Source organism: Pristiophorus japonicus, chromosome 11 (genome assembly GCF_044704955.1).
Source record: "Pristiophorus japonicus isolate sPriJap1 chromosome 11, sPriJap1.hap1, whole genome shotgun sequence".
NCBI lineage: Eukaryota > Metazoa > Chordata > Chondrichthyes > Pristiophoridae > Pristiophorus > Pristiophorus japonicus.
The window spans coordinates 59,268,065-59,287,461 of NC_091987.1; the positions used below are offsets into that span (position 1 = coordinate 59,268,065).

Consider the following 19,397-nt stretch of genomic DNA (forward strand, 5'->3'; position numbering starts at 1 on the left):
ATTTCATCAGGCTGATGATCAGATTAAAGTTTTTCAACTAAAATTAAGTTGAATTTCAACATGGAAATACATCTAAAGCTTTTCATGAATAGTGTAGCTTTGATAGCTTGTCATTGGCTCCATCAATTAATTAGTCTGTTATTAACCCTAACCTTGAAAATAATCCTTTAGTTTCTTTGTTTCAACATTTCGACAACCTTTTTTTCATATTAGTGCATTTTTGTAGTAAATCTGCTTTTATTAAATATTTTCTCATTATTTTCCTTTAGTTGTGTTTCTATCTTTCATCATTTTATTTTGGTACAGTCTTTCAGCAGCAATAATGTGGCTTGTATATTGGGAATGATAATATGACTCCACTGCATGGATGCTTAACCCTTTCCCTATTTGCCAGGTCAAAAGTGCCCTGCCAATTTTTCTTCAAAATAATAAAAATCCCTAATATTTTTAGAACAGTTAAAAAGGTTAAGAGACCATTGTTGCATGAACTGTCATTCTGTGTATTGTTTGCTATAATAATGTATTTTTATTATAAAGGATTTTGTTAAATTTTCACACATTACCTTTTAGTGTAGAAAAGACATAAAGCTCTATCAAACATGTCCCTGAAATCATTCCTTTAATGCAGTGCATGACATATTCATTTTTTCAGCTTGCGTTCCAGTCCAGATTTTCTGATACGACATTGATTAAGGAGTACCAGCCAGGGCCAGTGCGCTACATGGCCCATTTGGAAAGCGATTCCTCAGACTCGTGTGACGATGGCACAGGAGCAATTTATTCATCCACCATGACATCTAGGGACAGGAAGCCCTGACAACAGAAACACCCTGCAACTGAGCATGTGCACTGTTGGACTCCTAGACAAAGGAAGAACCCCTCCGTGACACTAGAGATGAGCTGTCAACCCTCATTATTAATTCTAGGCTCTTAATATTTAATGTCATAAAACTGGAACAGAAGCTTCAGATTTGCAGAGGAGGCATCATGCTAAACATAAACACATCAGTTAAAGAGACTATTCCTTTCAGCTGTCTCTAGTAGTTGTATTCCAAATTAAACAAAATGATAGTCTGAAGCGCTACAGAAAATGAAGAAGAAAATAATTTTGAGTAAGGAAACATTGTTTGAGTAAATTGGCAGTGTTTTATTTCAAAATGAAATAATTTACATCCTTTATTGAGGACATTGTGTTTAATATTGTTTTTTTCTTTTAATTAAATTTGAATGTTTTTAAGTACAGTACATCTTCGATTTGGCTGGCTTGCCTGCCTAGTTCAGATTGTGGAGCAAAATTGTAATAAGTGAAACTATTATGTTTGTACCTATACAACATGCTGTGGGGAAAACCAGCTGTTCAGGGGGCTGGGAGTTTGAAAAGAAAAGGAAATGCACAGCTGCAGAATCCTTAATAAAAACTGAGACAAAATGGTGGAGGGCCAGAACTACTTGTCCACTTTTTGAAAAATGTTTACAATTTTATTTTAATATCAGTAACTTAAGGTGCCCAGTTTATTGAAGATAACTCTTTTCCAAGATCAAGCAAACATTACAGCCATCTGTAAATGTCCCAATCCATAATATTGTCAGCTTATTAGCTAATTTTAATGGTAGTGTGTTGGCATCAGTTTCTACTCTTTACTTGGTTTTTTATACTTGCGAATAAAATTATTGTACATAACTTTATCAAACTGAAGCTTTCTTATAAAATGGGACAAAAGTGCTGTTAATTGAAAAGGACAAGCCTGCCTTAGAAACATTTTTCATTTGATTTTGATAGTTTGGTAGAAGTTTTATAGAAAGTATACCATAGATACTGGGCAACAAGGTGTTGTAGTACCGTGGCAGTAGTAGGATGCAAGGTGGATTAGCCCACACCATAAACTGCTATCCTGCATGTCCTGGCAGTCATCTCAGAGCAGTGTTGTGGAAGCCTGGTGCAGATAGCCTCCTTGCTTTCTTGGTTGGAGTTGATACATGGCCTACAGAGAAAGCTAGAGACAATTTATCCTCAAGTTTTTTTTTTAAATCAAGCCTTTTCCAGCAGAGACAATTTGGACACGGTCAACCTTGTTTTGTGATCAACTAATACCACTGAATTAGCACTAAGTGGACACCCATCTCAATTTATTCTTGCTCCATTTCCCCTCCCCCCCCAATGTAATACCACATATTCCAATCAACTGTTTAATGAAATTTGATTAAACTCGTATGTGAGAATGAGAGAAGTCCATTATAGTAACATAATTCAACTGTCGAGCAAACTGGGAGTCTAATGCTCTATACTCAAACAGTTGGGCCATCCTGTTCCATATTATTTGACAGTCCTTGCTTTAAAGCATTGGGGGGTGAAATTGAACTTCGGTGGGTGTGCAAAATGGGCAGTATCTAATCAGCCGCCTGTTATAAACCCTGCTTTTCATTGACTTCAATGGAAGCCAAGATCAGGAGAGTTATGTAAAGAGCAGCCATTTCACTACTGTCCATTTTGTGCCTCCACTGAAGTTGAATTTCACCCCATAGTCTTTCAGCAGAACAGACCAAACCCCATAACTGAACTTTAAGATATGTATTAGGCATTCAAATTATATAGTTTAAAGTACAAAGCATAATAACAGCTTGAGAATTATAATGGTAGAATTTTGTATTTCCAACACAAAATTCTTGGCATTAAAAGAGCTTGTATTTATACAGCACCTTTCACAACCTCATGATGTACCAAAGTACAGTATTGGGAGATCTCTGCTGCTCTTCTTCAAATAGTTTCATGGAATCTTTTATGTCCACCTGAAAGAGCAGTTTAACACCTCATCCGAAAGACAACGTCTGAGCTAGTACAGCCCTTCCTCAGTAGTGAATTGAAGTGTCTGCCTAGATTATTTGCTCAACACTCTGGAGTGGGGCTTGAACTTACAGCCATCTAACTGATAGGTGAGACTGCTAACATTGAGCAACAGGTGAGTACCAGCTGACATTGAAATGGCATTTCTTAATTCTCTGCCACAATGCTGGATAGAGGGCACATTGTTCAAGAAGGCCCTGCCCATCAAAAACAGACATCCTGTTTGGCAGTCACTGAGTTATATTGCTGAGAACTCTGGAGAGATCCTCAATTCAGTATCACACCCTAATGGCCGAAGGAAAAAGATACTGGCAAGAGGTGACCATTGGAGATCTAAAAAGATTAATTCAGTTGAAAAAAATATATACATTTTAAAAAGCATAAAATATAATTATCCTTAAACGGTTAGCAAACTTCCACCTTGTGAGAGCTAATTCAAAAAAAGAAATTATTGTTGAAAAATATTGCATATATTGGACATTGCCTTACTGGTTTGAAAAATGCTGCTGTTTTGTCTTGTTTTAACTCCACAGCGTGCAACTTGTTTTTAAACAGGATCCTCGCCCGGAAGTCAGATTGATTGACAGGCTTGGCTTTCAGTCAAGCGGAGAGCAGTGTGGAGCAGGCTGCCGCAGGTAAGGAGCCTGCAGCTGCTAGTGGGAGAGTGAGGCAGGGGGAGCACTCTAGCTCCACCTGGTCCACAAACAGTGCTGCAAAGGCACTTACCTTCACCACAAAGCTGTCCTTGCCTCACTTGAGTTTCCGGGTTTCCTGAGACCTCGGAAACCCATCCAGCCAAGATTAAATCTGTAAAAATAGGTTAAATCTGAAGCTACCAGCCTTATTAAAATATTTAAATTGCTAACCCACCTCCTGGGAGCAGGTTGGCTGCCCACTCCATGTCCCGCCTCCGTTAAATCCAAAATTGGGCAGGTTGGGGTCGGGTTTTAAATTTTTAAGGGGTTAAAATTCATCCCTTGAAGTCTATTGTTATGAAGGTGGTCTTAGTTACTATTATCAAGTATAACTGCACCAAGCACAATCCAGTTTATACATTTTCTATTTCTCTTGCACCCAACCTACCCCCTCACTTTCAGGCTTCTCATCACCATACATCATCTTCCACCTAGTAAAGAGGAACAGTCTGGGTGCCAGTCCGAACACAATCACTCTCAATCCCTTTGCAAGTAGCCAGAAGCTGCGATCGCCTTGCTTTTTGTACAAGGGTGTCCTTCAATTTATAGAGAAAAAAGGTCAGCTCACATGAATCTTAATTACAGTATGGTGGTTTGATGTGGTTTCCTGGGTTGTGCAGCTTGGATCTGCTCTCAGGCCAGACCGGACGCAAGGCACCCCCATTGTTTCCCGGCATCCACTTTGGATGCACAAGAATGATTCTTGTAAATTATGTCACAGAGAGGCATGCTAGGGAAGGAGAGTAAATGTTGCATACCTCACTGAAGCTTGGAAGATTGATGATATTTTTTAAATCCATAAAGAGTTTCGTAAATAGATACTTTTCTGCATAAAATGGTTGTGTTTTAAAGAAAAAATACTCTCCCTAGACTTGGGTGATGAAGTGCTGCCCTTTCACTTTCAGGACCAGGGTTTGAATCTTACCCAGGCTGACGAGATGAATGTCTCCTTTGTCTGACATCTGTAAGAGTCGTAAATGAATCGAGTTTATAAATTATCAGTGCTTACGGTATAGTTACATAGGAATACATAGGTAGGCAAAACAAGAAAGTTTGTTGTGCCCTGAAATAGTTCCAAGACATGTATAGCAAGACTGCTTCCACCGTTGAAAAGTGCACAATCCTGTAACACATTGCAGATTTTACAGTAAAATCCAATGCCTGACAGGTTCTTGAGCATTATCCTGGACCCCAACTATTTACAATATACATTAATGATTTAGACGAAGGAATTGAATGTAATATCTCCAAGTTTGCAGATGACACGAAGCTGGGTGGCAGTGTGAACTGCGAGGAGGATGCTAAGAGGCTGCAGGGTGACTTGGACAGGTTACGTGAATGGGCAAATAAATGCATGGCAGATGCAGTATAATGTGGATAAATGTGAGGTTATCCACTTTGGTGGTAAAAACAGGAAGGCAGATTATTATCTGAATGGTGACAGATTAGTAAAAGAGAAGGTGCAACGAGATCTGGGTGTCATGGTACATCAGTCATTGAAGGTTGGCATGCAGGTACAGCAGGCAGTAAAGAAAGCAAATGACATGCTGGCCTTCATAGCGAGAGGATTTGAGTATAGGAACAGGGAGGTCTTACTGCAGTTGTACAGGTCCTTGGTGAGAACACACCTTGAGTATTGTGTGCAGTTTTGGTCTTCTAATATGAGGAAGGATGTGCTTGCTATTGAGGGAGTGCAGCGAAGGTTCACCAGACTGATTCCTGGGATGGCAGGACTGACATATGAAGAAAGACTGGATTGGCTAGGCTTATACTCACTGGAATTTAGAAGAATGAGAGGGGATCTCATAGAAACGTATAAAATTCTGACGGGACTGGACAGGTTAGATGCAGGAAGAATGTTCCCGATGTTGGGGAGGTCCAGAACCAGGGGACACAGTCTAAGGATAAGGGGTAAGCCATATAGGACCGAGATGAGGAGAAACTTTTTCACCCAGAGAATTGTGAACCTGTGGAATGCTCCAGTTCGTTGGACATATTCAAAAGGGAGTTAGTGTGGCCCTTACGGCTAAAGGGATCAGGGGATATGGCGAGAAGGCTGGGGTGGGGTACTGAGGTTGAATGGTCGCCATGATCATATTGAATGGCGGTGCAGGTTCGAAGGGCCGAATGGCCTGCTCCTGCACCTATTTTCTATGTTTCTATCTAGCATTTCATAAACTTAAAAATAAAGTTCTGAATTTATTGGATGTGCTTCCACTGAAACTTTCATCCATGACTTTCTATCTTCCAGGCACAACTATTCCAAAGCTCCCCTAGCTGGCCTTGCATCCTCCATCCTACATAAACTTCAGTTTATCGAAAACTCCGCTGCCTGTATCCTATCCAGCACCAAGTCCCGGTCGCCCATTACCTCTGTCCTCGCTGAACTACTTTGGCTCCCAATGCCTCAAATTTAAAAGTCTTGTCTTTGTGCTGGCCCTGCCCCATCTTACCTCTGCAACCTCGTACAGCACGACGACCTCACCCCCTCCATCCCAACTCTCCATCCCCCTCCTCCGGCCTTATGCTTTTCCCCCTCCTTTTGCCCCACTAATGGCAGCTATGCCTTCAGCCACCCAGAATCCATGCTCTGAAATTTCTTCCCTAAATCCTTCTGCCTCAGCACCTGCTTTTTTAAAACTCTCCACAAAGTCCACCTCTTTGACCAAGCTTTAGATCATCTCTACTAATACCTCTTCTGGCTTGGCATCTATTTCTTTGATTGCACCTCTGTGAAGCACTTTGGAACATTTTGCTATGTTACAGGTGCTACATAAATGCAACTTTTTGTTGTACTTAAGTTTTAAACGATTACTTTCAAATCCAGAAACTGCCATCCTACAAATCAGATTGTGAGGCTATCGCATCACCATACAATGCAGTATGACATGAAATATTATCGATTGATATACCATCCTCATCTGAACAGCACTGGCAAAGCATGCTGGAGCAGGAGGAAATTAATTTTTGAGCAGTACTCTGTGTCTCCTAGATGTTAATGAAAGGGGCTAGCTGCAGAGATCTGGCAACAGAGATGTGAGCCAGCGAGACTGAAGAAATACATGATGACATAAAATTTTGAACGCACATTTCAACTTTAACATTGCACAATCTTTATGATTGTATGTTGTGTAAAAAATGAATTATTGCAAGATCAATTGAATGGAAAATTTCCAAAATACCGTGTAAATCCAGACATAGACTTTTGTGCAGTTTTTATTCCACTAAGCCAATGTGAAATTGACAATTTAACGCGACTGTTCTCGATATGTGTAGCTGATTAACTTGCTGTTACTATTTTCATATTGGAGAGCAAGGTTGAAGAGAGAGAGAGGGAAGTAGTAATTGGGTGATGCCAGGCTTGAGTTTTAAAAGCCAGTTGATGATAATAGAAAGGAAGGGTGAAGCAGTTCCACTGCTATGAGGCCCTTGGAAAGAATGACTTACTGTGGAAGACAGCTTAATGAGTCTTGACTACAGCAAAGTGAAGATGCGGGGAGGAGAAAAGGCGCGTAGGATGCCGTAACTGGCTACTGAGCTGTTTAATTATTAATCTTAAAAGCCCCAACTCAGTAAAAACCAAAGGAGGAAAATATTCTTTGTTATTACAGTTGCTTATCCAATCTTCTGGTTTAAATGAGATTGCCACTGGCCATTTTGTTCTAAATATGTAAATATAAATAGATTCATTTCTTGAAATCTTTGCTTTAGCTTTTAATGCAAATGAAAATTGAAAATTGTAAAACTGAGGGAAATGAATGAGAATATGTCTAAGCACAGTAAGCTACAAATTCCAAAGGCACAAAATAGGTAACATGGGCACAGCAGGAAGTTTGTAAACTGAGAGCCACACATGTAAGTGCAGAAAGAGGAAAGAACATTACATTTGATGTTATTGGGTCAGTAAAGATTACAAATGCCTTCTGGCCTTGTTTCACTTGTAAATCAAGATGACATTTTATAGTGTTGTTGTAATAAGGTAAACTGAAATCATAACCCCAAATATTTTAAAGCAAAAGCTAATTAAAATTACTTGAAACTTGAAACTAAACAGATCCAGTTGCTAAAATAATTGTTTTAACTATAAATCTGCCCACACTCCTCATAATAGATGAATTGGCCTAGTAAGCTTTATAGAGCCAATTCTGCGGTCAGTGCTTGCATGCAAACCAGCGCTATTTGAGTGGCAGCCCAAACTTGCTGGATTCCATGGTGTCAGGTTATTTGCATAATTATAATATGTTCCTTTGTGTTGCCTTGACATCTGCTTAGCCATGCGAGAGGGCATCAGGAACCTGCAGAGCATCATAGAATGAATGGCAACTCCACAGTGTCGTGTGAGGGTGTCCTCAAGTGTAGAAGATCCTAGTGATGATGCAGTTCCTTTTTTCCTTCACGGGTTGTGGGTATCATTGGCAAGGCCGGCATTTATTGCCCATCCCGAATTGCCCTTAAGATGATGGTGACTTCTTGAACCGCTGCAGTGTGTGTGGTGAAGGTACTTCCACAGTGTTCACTTTGTTTTAGTACAACTGAGTGAGTGGCATGTTAGGCCATTTCAGAGGGCAGTGAAGAGTCAACCACATTGACCAGTTAAGGACAGCAGATTTCTTTCCCTAAAGAACATTAGTGAACCAGTTGGGTTTTCCTGACAATCCGGTAGTTTCATGGTCATCATTACTGATACTAGCTTTTTAATTCCAGATTTATTTAATTAACTGAATTTAAAGTCCCCCAGCTGCAATGGTGGGATTTGAACTCACGCCTCTGAATTTAGTCCAAGCCTCTGGATTACTAGTCCAATAACATAACCACTATGCTACTGTACTGCTGATTCTTCAAAGAATTGTGGCACCATCAGCTGTCACAAAATGAAAGATTCTTGGAGCTGCCAGAGTATCTTGCAATCACCTGCATTATTTATTTGTGGTGGTCCAAGACCACCTGATCATTGATGGAATGAAATACCTTTCGATTCATATATGCCAGGGGTTATGCGGTGTCCTTAGCAACATAGGAGTTGTCAATGACATCTGCACTCATGGGAATCCAGCCACCTGGCAGAAATGATACAACCTCTCCCATTGTTCCCTCCTTTCTTTGGGAAAGTAGCAAATATGCTGTCCCAGCATAGAAGACTACAGTGATCTATCTGTTTGATGCAGCAATGGACGGGCAATTTACATATCTGACAAACATCACTTTGATGGCTTAAAATGATTGCACTGAATAAAAGTTCAGTGTTAATCACAATAGGCAGTGCTGTCTCTGTACTGAATGTTGTCTGCTTACCGGGCTTCAGTATGTGACACAACTCAGTGACTGCATCCCTGCTGAAGCAGAGGCAGGACCTCCATGACATGTCCAAGTAGTTGTACGATATAATTCCTGTGGTGCCTGTGGATGGGTGCCAGGTGCCTGCCATGCCAGTGCACTCCCTCTCTTCACTCTGCATTCCTCTTCCATCTCCAAATCCAAAACAGCCATTGCCAGGCCCATTGGGAATCCAATGGTCAACTCTGCTTGTAACGGCATGGGTGAACTACTGGCAGCAGAAAGGTAGATGTGGAAGGTGGACACCAAAGGAATGTATCAATTGAAGGAAAGCAGTGATAAGTAGCACAGAAAATAAAAACTCTAATGCTCAAAGTTCACTTACTCAACTCGAAATACAAGTCTCACCACTATAAGAACATAAGAAATAGGAACAGGAGTAGGCCATACGGCCCCTTGAGCCTGCTCCGCCATTCAATAAGATCATGGCTGATCTGATCATGGACTCAGCTCCACTTCCCCGCCAGCTCTCCATAACCCCTTATCCCCTTATCGTTTAAGAGACTGTCTATTTCTGTCTTAAATTTATTCAATGTCCCAGCTTCCACAGTTCTGAGGCAGCGAATTCCACAGATTTACAACCCTCTGAGAGAAGAAATTTCTCCTCATCTCTGTTTTAAATGGGCGGCCCCTTATTCTAAGATCGTGCCCTCTAGTTCTAGTCTCCCCCATCAGTGGAAACATCCTCTCTGCATCCACCTTGTCAAGCCCCCTCATAATCTTATATGTTTTGATAAGATCACCTCTCATTCTTCTGAATTCCAATGAGTAGAGGCCCAACCTACTCAACCTTTCCTCATAAGTCAACCCCCTCATCCGGAATCAACTTAATGAACTTTCTCTCAACCGCCTCCAAAACAAGTATATCCTTTCGTAAATATGGAAACCAAAACTGCACACAGTATTCCAGGTGTGGCCTCACCAATACCTTATATAGCTGTAGTAAGACTTCCCTGCTTTAATACTCCATCCCCTTTGCAATAAAGGCCAAGATATCATTGGCCTTCCTGATCACTTGCTGTACCTGCATACTATCCTTTTGTGTTTCATGCACAAGTACCCCCAGGTCCCGCTGTACTGCGGCACTTTGCAATCTTTCTCCATTTAAATAATAACGTGCTCTTTGATTTTTTTCTGCCAAAGTGCATGACCTCACACTTTCCAACATTATACTCCATCTGCCAAATTTTTGCCCACTCACTTAGCCTGTCTATGTCCTTTTGCAGATTTTTTGTGTCCTCCTCACACATTGCTTTTCCTCCCATCTATGTCTAACAGTCTAATTTTAAATGGTAGAATTCTTCAAAGAACAGCTTGCAGAGCTCCAACTCTCTTTTTAAATCGACATTCAGCCAATGTGGAAAAGTCATTGTGGGACCAATTTAAATTCATTTACATTCATTTGTAATGTGCAATGAGGCCAGCACACACACATCATGCTGCTTCAAAACTTTTTCTCCCATGGAATTGGGAGTTGAGAGCCAAGTGTGCTGAGGCCTACATTCCCACTTCCATGGGTTATGTATGCTGCTGGAGAGGGGATTCACCCTGAGTCTACACTGGAATCACCACTAATATTTCCTGGCTAGCTACTTAGATGATTATAAAGAAATAATATACTGCTGTCTGTTGTATTTTTAGGGGGCAAAATTCCCCTGTTGTGCGCCTCCCGATAGTGTGTCCGGGGGGAAAGTGTTTTCACCGGGGCGGGGAGGGGGGGGGACAATACTGGCTCCTGCGAAATTGCGCGGGAGTTAGCAGAGGTGTGAATCCAGTAGCGCCATGCCCCCGTCTCAGGCCGCTGTGCCTCCGGCGATGACGTCATCACTGACGCAACGACCACTTTTCACCCCGCGGCGGAAATTGAGCAGCGCCCTGTGAGGCTGCCATGGGCCGAAGTCAGTGCCAGCCTCGAGGGTCACGAGCCGGGCCGCACTCGTGGGGTGAAAGTTAAAGTGGAGGTGCGCTGCGCGCCACCATTTTTCTTTCTCCAACTCACCGGTCGGGACGTTGTCCATCGATGTCGTGGAGTCCGGGCCGTTATCGTGCAGCCCAGCACTCCGTTTCGGTGCCGTGCTGCAGCCATGACATCTCGCGTCCCCGGTGGCCCAGTGGAGGCCATCAAAAGGCCTGCAGAGTTCACAGCGCCCACCCCTTTAATGGAAGGGGAGGGGCGTTGAAAGGTGTCAACGCTATGTGGAGAGGCCACGTAGCGTTTTGCGATACCCACGCGTAGCGTCCCCGATCCCGAGAGGAAGTGAAGTGCGCGACATTGCATTCCACTTCCTGTGAAGGGCAGTAACCCCAATTTCGCTTCCAGGGCAGGATTTCTACGCCAGATGCAGAATGTCCGGCCTCGGAAAGATTATCGCCCCCAACTGGGGTGATACGCAATTTCGGCCCCTTAGTTCCAATTAAGTATTTAAACACTAGGGGGCTGAAATTGCTCCCCTCCATAAGCTCCATTACCGCCTCTAAGAGTGGGAATGGAGTGGAAAGGTTTTATCGGCTGGGGGAGACAGATGGGCCAACCCGTCTGAACTAGCCCCTGGGCCAGAAGCGACAGGAACATGTTTCTGTTCCTCCTGTTTTCCCCTTACCGACCGGTGGCAACCCCCCTTCCGCCCTCGCGCAGTATGGCCCTGCGGGCAAGCCACCTGCGGTACCAGTGACCACAACCCCTATTCCCCTTTCCACATTTGTCTCACACCTCACCTTCCCTCTGTTACTGATTATCACAACATCCTCTTGGCCACAATGCTGAAATAAACGCCACCACGAAGCAAACCTTCCAATCCAACTTTACACATATATCCATCCAATGTGACATCAAGAAATCGACTTATTATTCTTCGTGACTGCCTTGTGTGTGCCTTTGTCTATCTTGCTAATGTCATGCAGTGCTACCTCAGTGTCTGCAGCATGGTTGGTGGAAGTCTGCTGACCTTCAGTGGGGCACACTGCAAATGGCCTTGCTGGTCGACCTTGAGGAGCTTGTGGCTGACAGTGTTTCTTCATCTTCTTCACTCTCCTCTCCCTCTTCTTGGTCAACCACTGGCTGGGCAGGCTGAATTTCTTGTGTGAGAAATGAGGAAGGTTCAAGGGTGGAGTTCTGGTGAGAGGGCAGGAAAGCAAGGGGTGCATGCGAGAAGGAGGAAAACATATGAGGATACCAGTATTTTGTATCCTTTCAGCCCCTCCGCTGGCCAAGGGCTCAGCCATGCCCCTGCCAAGAATGGCCAGCACCGTCTCTTCCAAGGGGATGAGGTGAAGCTAGGAATGGGAGGTGTGCCTCGTGTTTGGTACAGATTGTTGGTAGGTGAGCGATTGTGGGGAGGGGAGTCGTGCATTGAGAAGTGTGTGAGGCTAGTGGCGCAGTTGGTAGGAGACAGCTTTTAAAAATGTATTGACTGACCTTGGTCACGGGTCTGAGGCCACGAAGCTTCTTTGGGCACTGGAGCCAGGTCATGGGGGCAACACTGCTGGCAGTGATGGCCTTGGTGATGTGCTCTCTGGAGAGCATCCTGGCCCCTGTGGGTAGAGCCCCTGCACAAAGCTCTGTGCAAGTCCTTGGGTGCCCCTTCCCAGGCTTCCTGAGCCATTTGTGTTAGTGCTGAAGCACTTTTCCCATTTTTTTAGGTGTGGAAGGGAATTCAGCTTTAGGATCTGAAAACTCCCATTTGGGACTAATTTTTAATGTTAATATTTGTCAGATGGCAGTTGAGCTTTAAAGGCTAAAAGGAACCTATTTTTACATGTTTTTTATTTTTCATTTCTCCCTGAGAGAGCAGACTCTTTCTCACTCTCACTCTCCCTGTTAACGGTGAGACTAACAGCGCTCACAGTTATTTATACACAAATCAGACGGAAACTTCTGGTGAGCGCAGATGCACAGTTGAATCTGAGACAGTTCCTCTTTAAGGGCCCAACATTGGCCATGACTTGCATCAATTTTTTTGGAGTAAGTTGTTTTTTCTGGCATAAGTTTAAAAAAATGCCATTTTCCCCCCAAAATTTGCACCAGAATAAGTCAGTTTGGTACGATTTTTTTTAGGTTGTTTTTTTTTCAAAAGGGGGCGTTCCCAGATACTTACGACAGTTTTGGCCATTTATGCCACGTTGGCCAGCAAAAATTTACTCCAAATCCACTTAGGTCAGCGTATGTGGCCAGCTCTGAAAAACCTTGCGGGCAATGAAGAAAAAGCAGCGCACATTCGATAGACATTAGGGCAGGGATAGGGGAGGGAAGGGATCTGGAGGGGACCTCAACAACCAAGCAGCAAACATTGCAAGGAAAAGCTCAAACAATTAAAATACTAATAAAAATGAAGTAAATCCTACCGGAGAAATGCGAGCTGCTGGCCGCGATGTCACCGGGGGAGGTGGGGGAGGGGGGGGGCGGGGGCGGGGTGATAGCCAGAGAGAGAGAGAGATATGCTGATATACAAAACACGGCCGGTGCGGGAGGCCACTCCGCCAGGGATAGGGTGCGGCGAGATCGGGCGTCCCTCCGGCATCGGGTCCTGCTCACAGCCCACAGGACCAGCTGGGAGGGCTGGAGCATGCGCACAGCCCTCACTGAGCATGCGTGCAGGTGCTGACAGTGCTTTCTGCGCTGGCCTGTTGCTCCGTCCCCTCCCCCCCTTCAGTCTCCACACCATGCCACGACTCCGGGGACTCCGAAGAGCGGCCAGGATGTGGCCCCTTTTTTCTGGCGCCCTTTCCAGCGCGCAAAGTCGGCACGCTTCAGGTCAGTACGCCGTAAAAACGGCTTGGGCAATGTTGGGCCCATAGAAACCGACACTGCTTTCTGAAATGGCAGCCTCGCTTTCAGAGTAGGTTGTTCTAGCTGCATTGACGCTACGGCCATGCTACATTGGGGCCTCCTGCCGTGTTAAATGCCACCTAGACGCATTGCGCAGTGAGTTTAGCACTGGGCTAATGTTAATTAGTCCCCAGCGCCAATTTTTCAGTCCTGCCAGTGCCACTATTTTTGGCGGCCGTTAACCCGCGGCCATGGAGGCACCGGCAGCTTTTGTGACTTTCACGAATTTCTCGGCCTAAGAGTTTTATTATTTCAGATAAGCTTCCTTTCACTGTTCTTTTCCCAAATGTACTGCAACATTTTTCTCCATTGAACTGTATCTGCATTTTCTATTTGTCCACCCACTCTGTAACCACCTTTTTTCTCGTACAATTTCCAACAGTCTTCCTCACAGTTTGCCACACCCCTAAATAAGTTTACCTCTTAACTGTGTATTTACCGTTTCTCATCTAAGTTCAACTCCATGTCCCTTGTCCTAGAGCTTGTGTTAAAATTGAATATCATTCTGAGATCTAGTTTATCAATTCCCTTGATGATCATAAATACTTCAATGTCATGATCTCTACACCACCTTATTCACCACACAAAGTTCCTTCGTTCAATTTAGTCTGTCCTCACCACTTAGGCACCCAATCCCATTTAGTTGCCTTTCTGAGAGCCTGCCTTTCAAAGAAATGTTTTTATTAGTTTTAAAAAGTGCTAATAAGTCAACCAATACAGAAAAAGAAAGAAATCTGATACCCTCACAGATCCCCTGAGTTTCCCTTACACAACCAGAGGGTCCAGGGTCTTCAAATTGAAAATCTATTGCTTAGAAGTACCTCACTTCTACTCAGCATCTTCCATAGATTAACTGACTGAGATGGGAAACTTAAACAGTTGACAGTATCATAGTGGATAATCCATGTCCTATTATTGGGAATACATAGGGTCTGATTTTCCTCCCCCCTTGCTCCACCATAAATTGGTTGGTGCATTTTACGACTTGGCCTCTGCTGAACACAACTTATTTTGCAGATTAGATCATTTAAATTGCCTGCCTCAGATTCAACACCCCTCCCAGTTAGGGAGCAGGAAGTTGTGTGCTGCCATGCTAGTGGGTCGAATTTTGCTGTGAAATTAATGGTGAGGCTAACAGCACTCACAGTTATTTATACACAAATTGGACGGAAACTTCTGGCAAGCACAGATGCACAGTTCAGTGCGAAAATCCGGATGTTGCTGTCCGAGGTGCGCTGCTCCCTGGTAAGCTGCATGAAAACAGCATCTCACCTTCTGGCTCCCCTTTCAAATGTATTGAACGGTGTAAGGTTCCTGTACCGATGTCATAGATATGGATTAAACTCACCACAGAAAGTTCGGGCTTGTCCATTTCAGTCTAAGTACCCTTTTAACAGCATGCTAAGTCTTAATTACTGCCAAACAACCTCTCTGGCATTGAAAATTAGCTTTTTTTCAAGTGTGGAGTCTCATTCCTTCAGCTTTTAATCATTGTTGGAGATTTTTATTAAAAAATGTTTACTTTTTCTTTCTGTCTCTTTTATCTCTGTCTCTTAATCCAATTTTTCCCTGTCTTTATTTTGCTTTCTGTACATGATCTGACACTGAATTCACGATTCTAACTTACAGTTCTTGGTTCAGACTCTGCGCAATTCATTAACGATTCTTCAATCTGATTGGTTAAGGAGATACACAGTTGCTTTCCCTGTTCACACAGATCCCATATGCCCTGTAGAGGGCGTTGCACCGTTTGGATGTCCCGCTGACAGCAACTTGCCATGCAAAACCCCATAGAAAGTCTATGGGCAAGTGCAAGTCCACAGAGAGCTGTGGAGGCTGGGTCACTGAATATATTTAAGGCAGAGATAGACAGATTTTTGAGCGATAAGGGAATAAAGGGTTATGGGGAGTGGGCAGGGAAGTGGAGCTGAGTCCATGATCAGATCAGCCATGATCTTATTAATTGGCGGAGCAAGCTCGAGGGGCCAGGTGGTCTACCCCTGCTCCTATTTCTTATGTTCTTATAAATAACTAGCACTGTTCGTTTGCTGCTTGCCACAAAATCAAACCAATGTTTTCATAGTGCATCAGTACAGTTTCACCTTTATATTTTATTATTCGACTAGACTTTTTTAGTTTTATTTTTGTTCATTTTTGCTGTCCTTTTGCACTATTGTCTGCCAAAACTGTTCACTATTCCAAGATCATTCTGGATTGCAAAGAGAGCCCCCAGCTACTATTCTCTACTGTTAACTGTCTCATTAAACCCCTCTCCCCTGTCTCCACCACACTCACCTCCAACAACAAGTGCGAGGAGCTGCCGATCAGCTGCCTCTGCCACTTCCCTTCTTTCCCCTAGTCCACCGGGCCAAACTTCCTCTGATGTCCCCCCCTGCCCTAGCCCTGAACTCGCATCTTTCTCCAGTTTCTCTCTGATCTCCCCTCTTGACCTCTCCATGCACATCTTGTCCATGAGACCCACTTCCTACTCCCTTGACCCTATTCCCACTAAACTGCTGACCACCCAACTTCCTTTTCTGACTCCCATGTTAGCTGACATTGTTAACGGTTCTCCCTCCTCAGGTACAGTCCCCCGATCCTTCAAATCTGCCGTCATCACCTCTCTCAAAAAACAACCCTTGACCCCACTGTGCTTGCAAGCTTACTGCCCCATCTCCAACCTCCCTTTCCTCTCCAAAGTCCTTGAACGTGTTGCCGCCGTCCAAATCCGTGCAAATCTTTTCCGGAACTCCACGTTTGAATCCCTTCAATCTGGTTTCCGCCCCTGCCACAGTACCAAAGCGGCTCTCCTCAAAGTCACTGTGACAAAGGTAAACCATCCCTCCTTGTCCTTCTCGACCTGTCTGCAGCCTTTGACACGGTTGACCACACCATCCTCCTCCAATGCCTCTCCACCATCGTCCAACTGGGTGAGACTACACTCGTTTGCTTCCATTCTTATCTATCTAATCATTGCCAGAAAATCACTTGCAATGGCTTCTCTTCCCACTCCTGCATCGTTACCTCTGGTGTCCCCCAAGGATCTATCCTGAATCCCTCCTATTTCTCATCTATATACTGCCCCTTGGCATCATTCGAAAACACGGGGTCAGTTTCCACATGTACGCTGACGATACCTAGCTCTACCTCACCACCACTTCTCTCGACCCCTCCACAGTCTCTAAACTGTCAGATTGCTTATCCGACATCCAGTACTGGATGAGCAGAAATTTTCTCCAATTCAATATTGGGAAGACCGAAGCCATTGTCTTTGGTCCCGGCCACAAACTGCGTTCCCTAGCCACCGACTCCATCCCTCTCCCTAGCATCTGTCTGAGGCTGAACCAGACTGTTCGCAACCTAGGTGTCATATTTGACCCTGAAATGAGCTTCAGGCCACATATCCATGGCATAACTAAAACCGCCTATTTCCACCTCTGTACCATTGCCTGTCTCCACCCCTGCCTCAGCTCATCTGCTGCTGAAACCCTCATCATGCTTTTGTTACACAAGATAAGACATAAGAACATAGGAAATAAGAGCAGGAGTAGGCCATTTGGCCCCTCTAGCCTGCTTCACCATTTAATAAGATCATGGCTGATCTGATCTTGGGCTCAGCTGTACTTCCCTGTCTGCTCCCCATAACCTTGTCTATCTCCACTTTAAATATATTCAATGACCCAGCCACCACAGCTCTCTGGGGCAGAGAATTCCACAGATTTACGACCCTCTGAGAGAAGACTTGACTAGACTTGACTGCTCCAATGCACCTCTGGCTGGCCTCCCACATTCTACCCTACATAAACTTGAGGTCATCTAAAACTCGGCAACCCGTGTCTTAACTCGCAACAAGTCCCGTTCACCATCACTCCTGTGCTCGCTGATCTACATTGGCTCCCAGTTAAGCAGCGCCTCGATTTCAAAATTCTCATCCTTGTTTACAAATCCCTCCATGGCCTCTCCCTATCCCTATAATCTCCTCCAGCCTCACAACCCCCCAAAGATATCTGCACTCCTCAAATTCTGCCCTCTTGAGCATCCCTGATTATAACTGCTCAACCATCGGTAGCCATGCCTTCAGCTGCCTAGGCCCTAAGCTCTGGAACTCCCTCCCCAAACCTCTCCGCCTCACTGCCTCTCTCTCCTCCTTTAAGACGTTCCTTAAAACCTACCTCTTTGACCAAGCTTTTGATCATCTGCCGTTATTTCTTATCTGGCTCGGTGTCAAAAAAATGTTTTGTCTTATAACACTCCTGTGAAGAGCCTTGGGACGTTTTACTATGTTAAAGGCGCTATATAAATACAAGTTGTTGTTGTTGAGAGTATCTGCTACCAGGCTTTCACTAGTGTATTTCTTTAACTAGCTACCAGGATGTCCACTGATGTAGCCCAGTTTAAGTCATCTTCTGAAATGTTCTCCCCTTGTTGGAAAGTATCTGGTATTTTCTCTGACTGCTGCCATGAACAAGAACACCATGGTCCAGCAATTGGAACAGCAATTTGCTGTGTCACTATCCCATTCTTCTCCACAGCAAGATCACACTCTTGCAAAAACAAACTAACATACCCACAGTACAAGGTATGTCAATGATTTCAGGAATAGGGCTGAATAGGCATGAGATTTAAGTTAGGGTATGGGGGATGGGAAGAAAGCAGCTTGTAGAAGGAGCCAATTTTAGTGAACAAATTCAAAACAGTGCTTTGTTCCAGCCCTAAATATAATGATGCAATTGAAGATTACGCACAATAATCAAGTGTTCTGTGATATGAATGTACCCACATTGCAACTTTCTCTATTTGCAAGGAGTGGAATTACAGAACTGTACAATGCTTGGAAAATGCTACCTATTATATTCTTTATAAATGTGCTACCCACTGCGACAAACACCAGTTGATGAATGTTGAGGGACTGTGGCGGTTACAGCTCAGCAGGCTTCTCCACTACCTCTAGTGTTTAATACTCTTGGGTAGAATGAACCATTAGCCCCCAAATCAATGGGTGAAAGTTGGGAGTGCTGCAGATTGGGTGTGCCAGCCTTTATTCACAACTCTCCTATCTGCACTCCTGATCACTACATGCTCGGAACAGATTCTCACAATGTAAGGGCTGTTGTCTTCGAGCATTTCATTTTTCCCATGTGATTTATTGTAATTACAGTCATTCGCTCTCGATTTAACCTGTGCAAAATGCTACTTATAAGGAGAGTGACAGATCCCTAAATAATCACTATTGATACTTTGCGGGGCTTAATAAGCTGTTTAGAGTTTTGTTTCTCCGGGGAATATTCTCTTGCCATATTAAATAATTACCAAAACATATTTAAAGTAACATACTTTTTGGGTGAGTTGAGCATGAAGTTAATACAAGCATTTTTAATTTTATTTCTGGCTGAAGCATTTAAAAATATTCTCAGATGAATTGACAAACAACTTTCCAGATTTCTCAGTACGCTTTCAGTGCAGTGCCTTCCACATGACTGTCCAGCTACACCAGTATCATCTGTGTCCATTGAATATTCCTACTTTTAAAAAATTATATTGTACACCTCTGCCAAACATGAGTGAGCTAGAGAAATACAGCACTATTGGCACCACTGCACCTGTTAGTTGGTCTATTGGAAGCAGAGTCTCAGGTTTTTCATTTACCAACAAAGATCAGCTGACATATAGCGACTGTGGTAAGGATTGTGGGTTGTGTTTC

General features: G+C 43.8%; 1 protein-coding gene across 2 annotated transcripts in view; it reads left to right on the forward strand.

Moving 5' to 3' along the window:
* Positions 1-1,681, forward strand: part of LOC139276035 (cyclic AMP receptor-like protein A) — a 458,883-nt gene extending 457,202 nt beyond the window's left edge. For both annotated transcript variants that reach the window (XM_070893418.1, XM_070893419.1), the window contains one exon: positions 653-1,681. In XM_070893418.1, coding sequence (XP_070749519.1) covers positions 653-817 — 165 coding nt within the window. In that variant the 3' untranslated portion in view covers positions 818-1,681. The remainder of the gene's footprint in view (positions 1-652) is intronic.
* Positions 1,682-19,397: the final 17,716 nt, after the last annotated feature.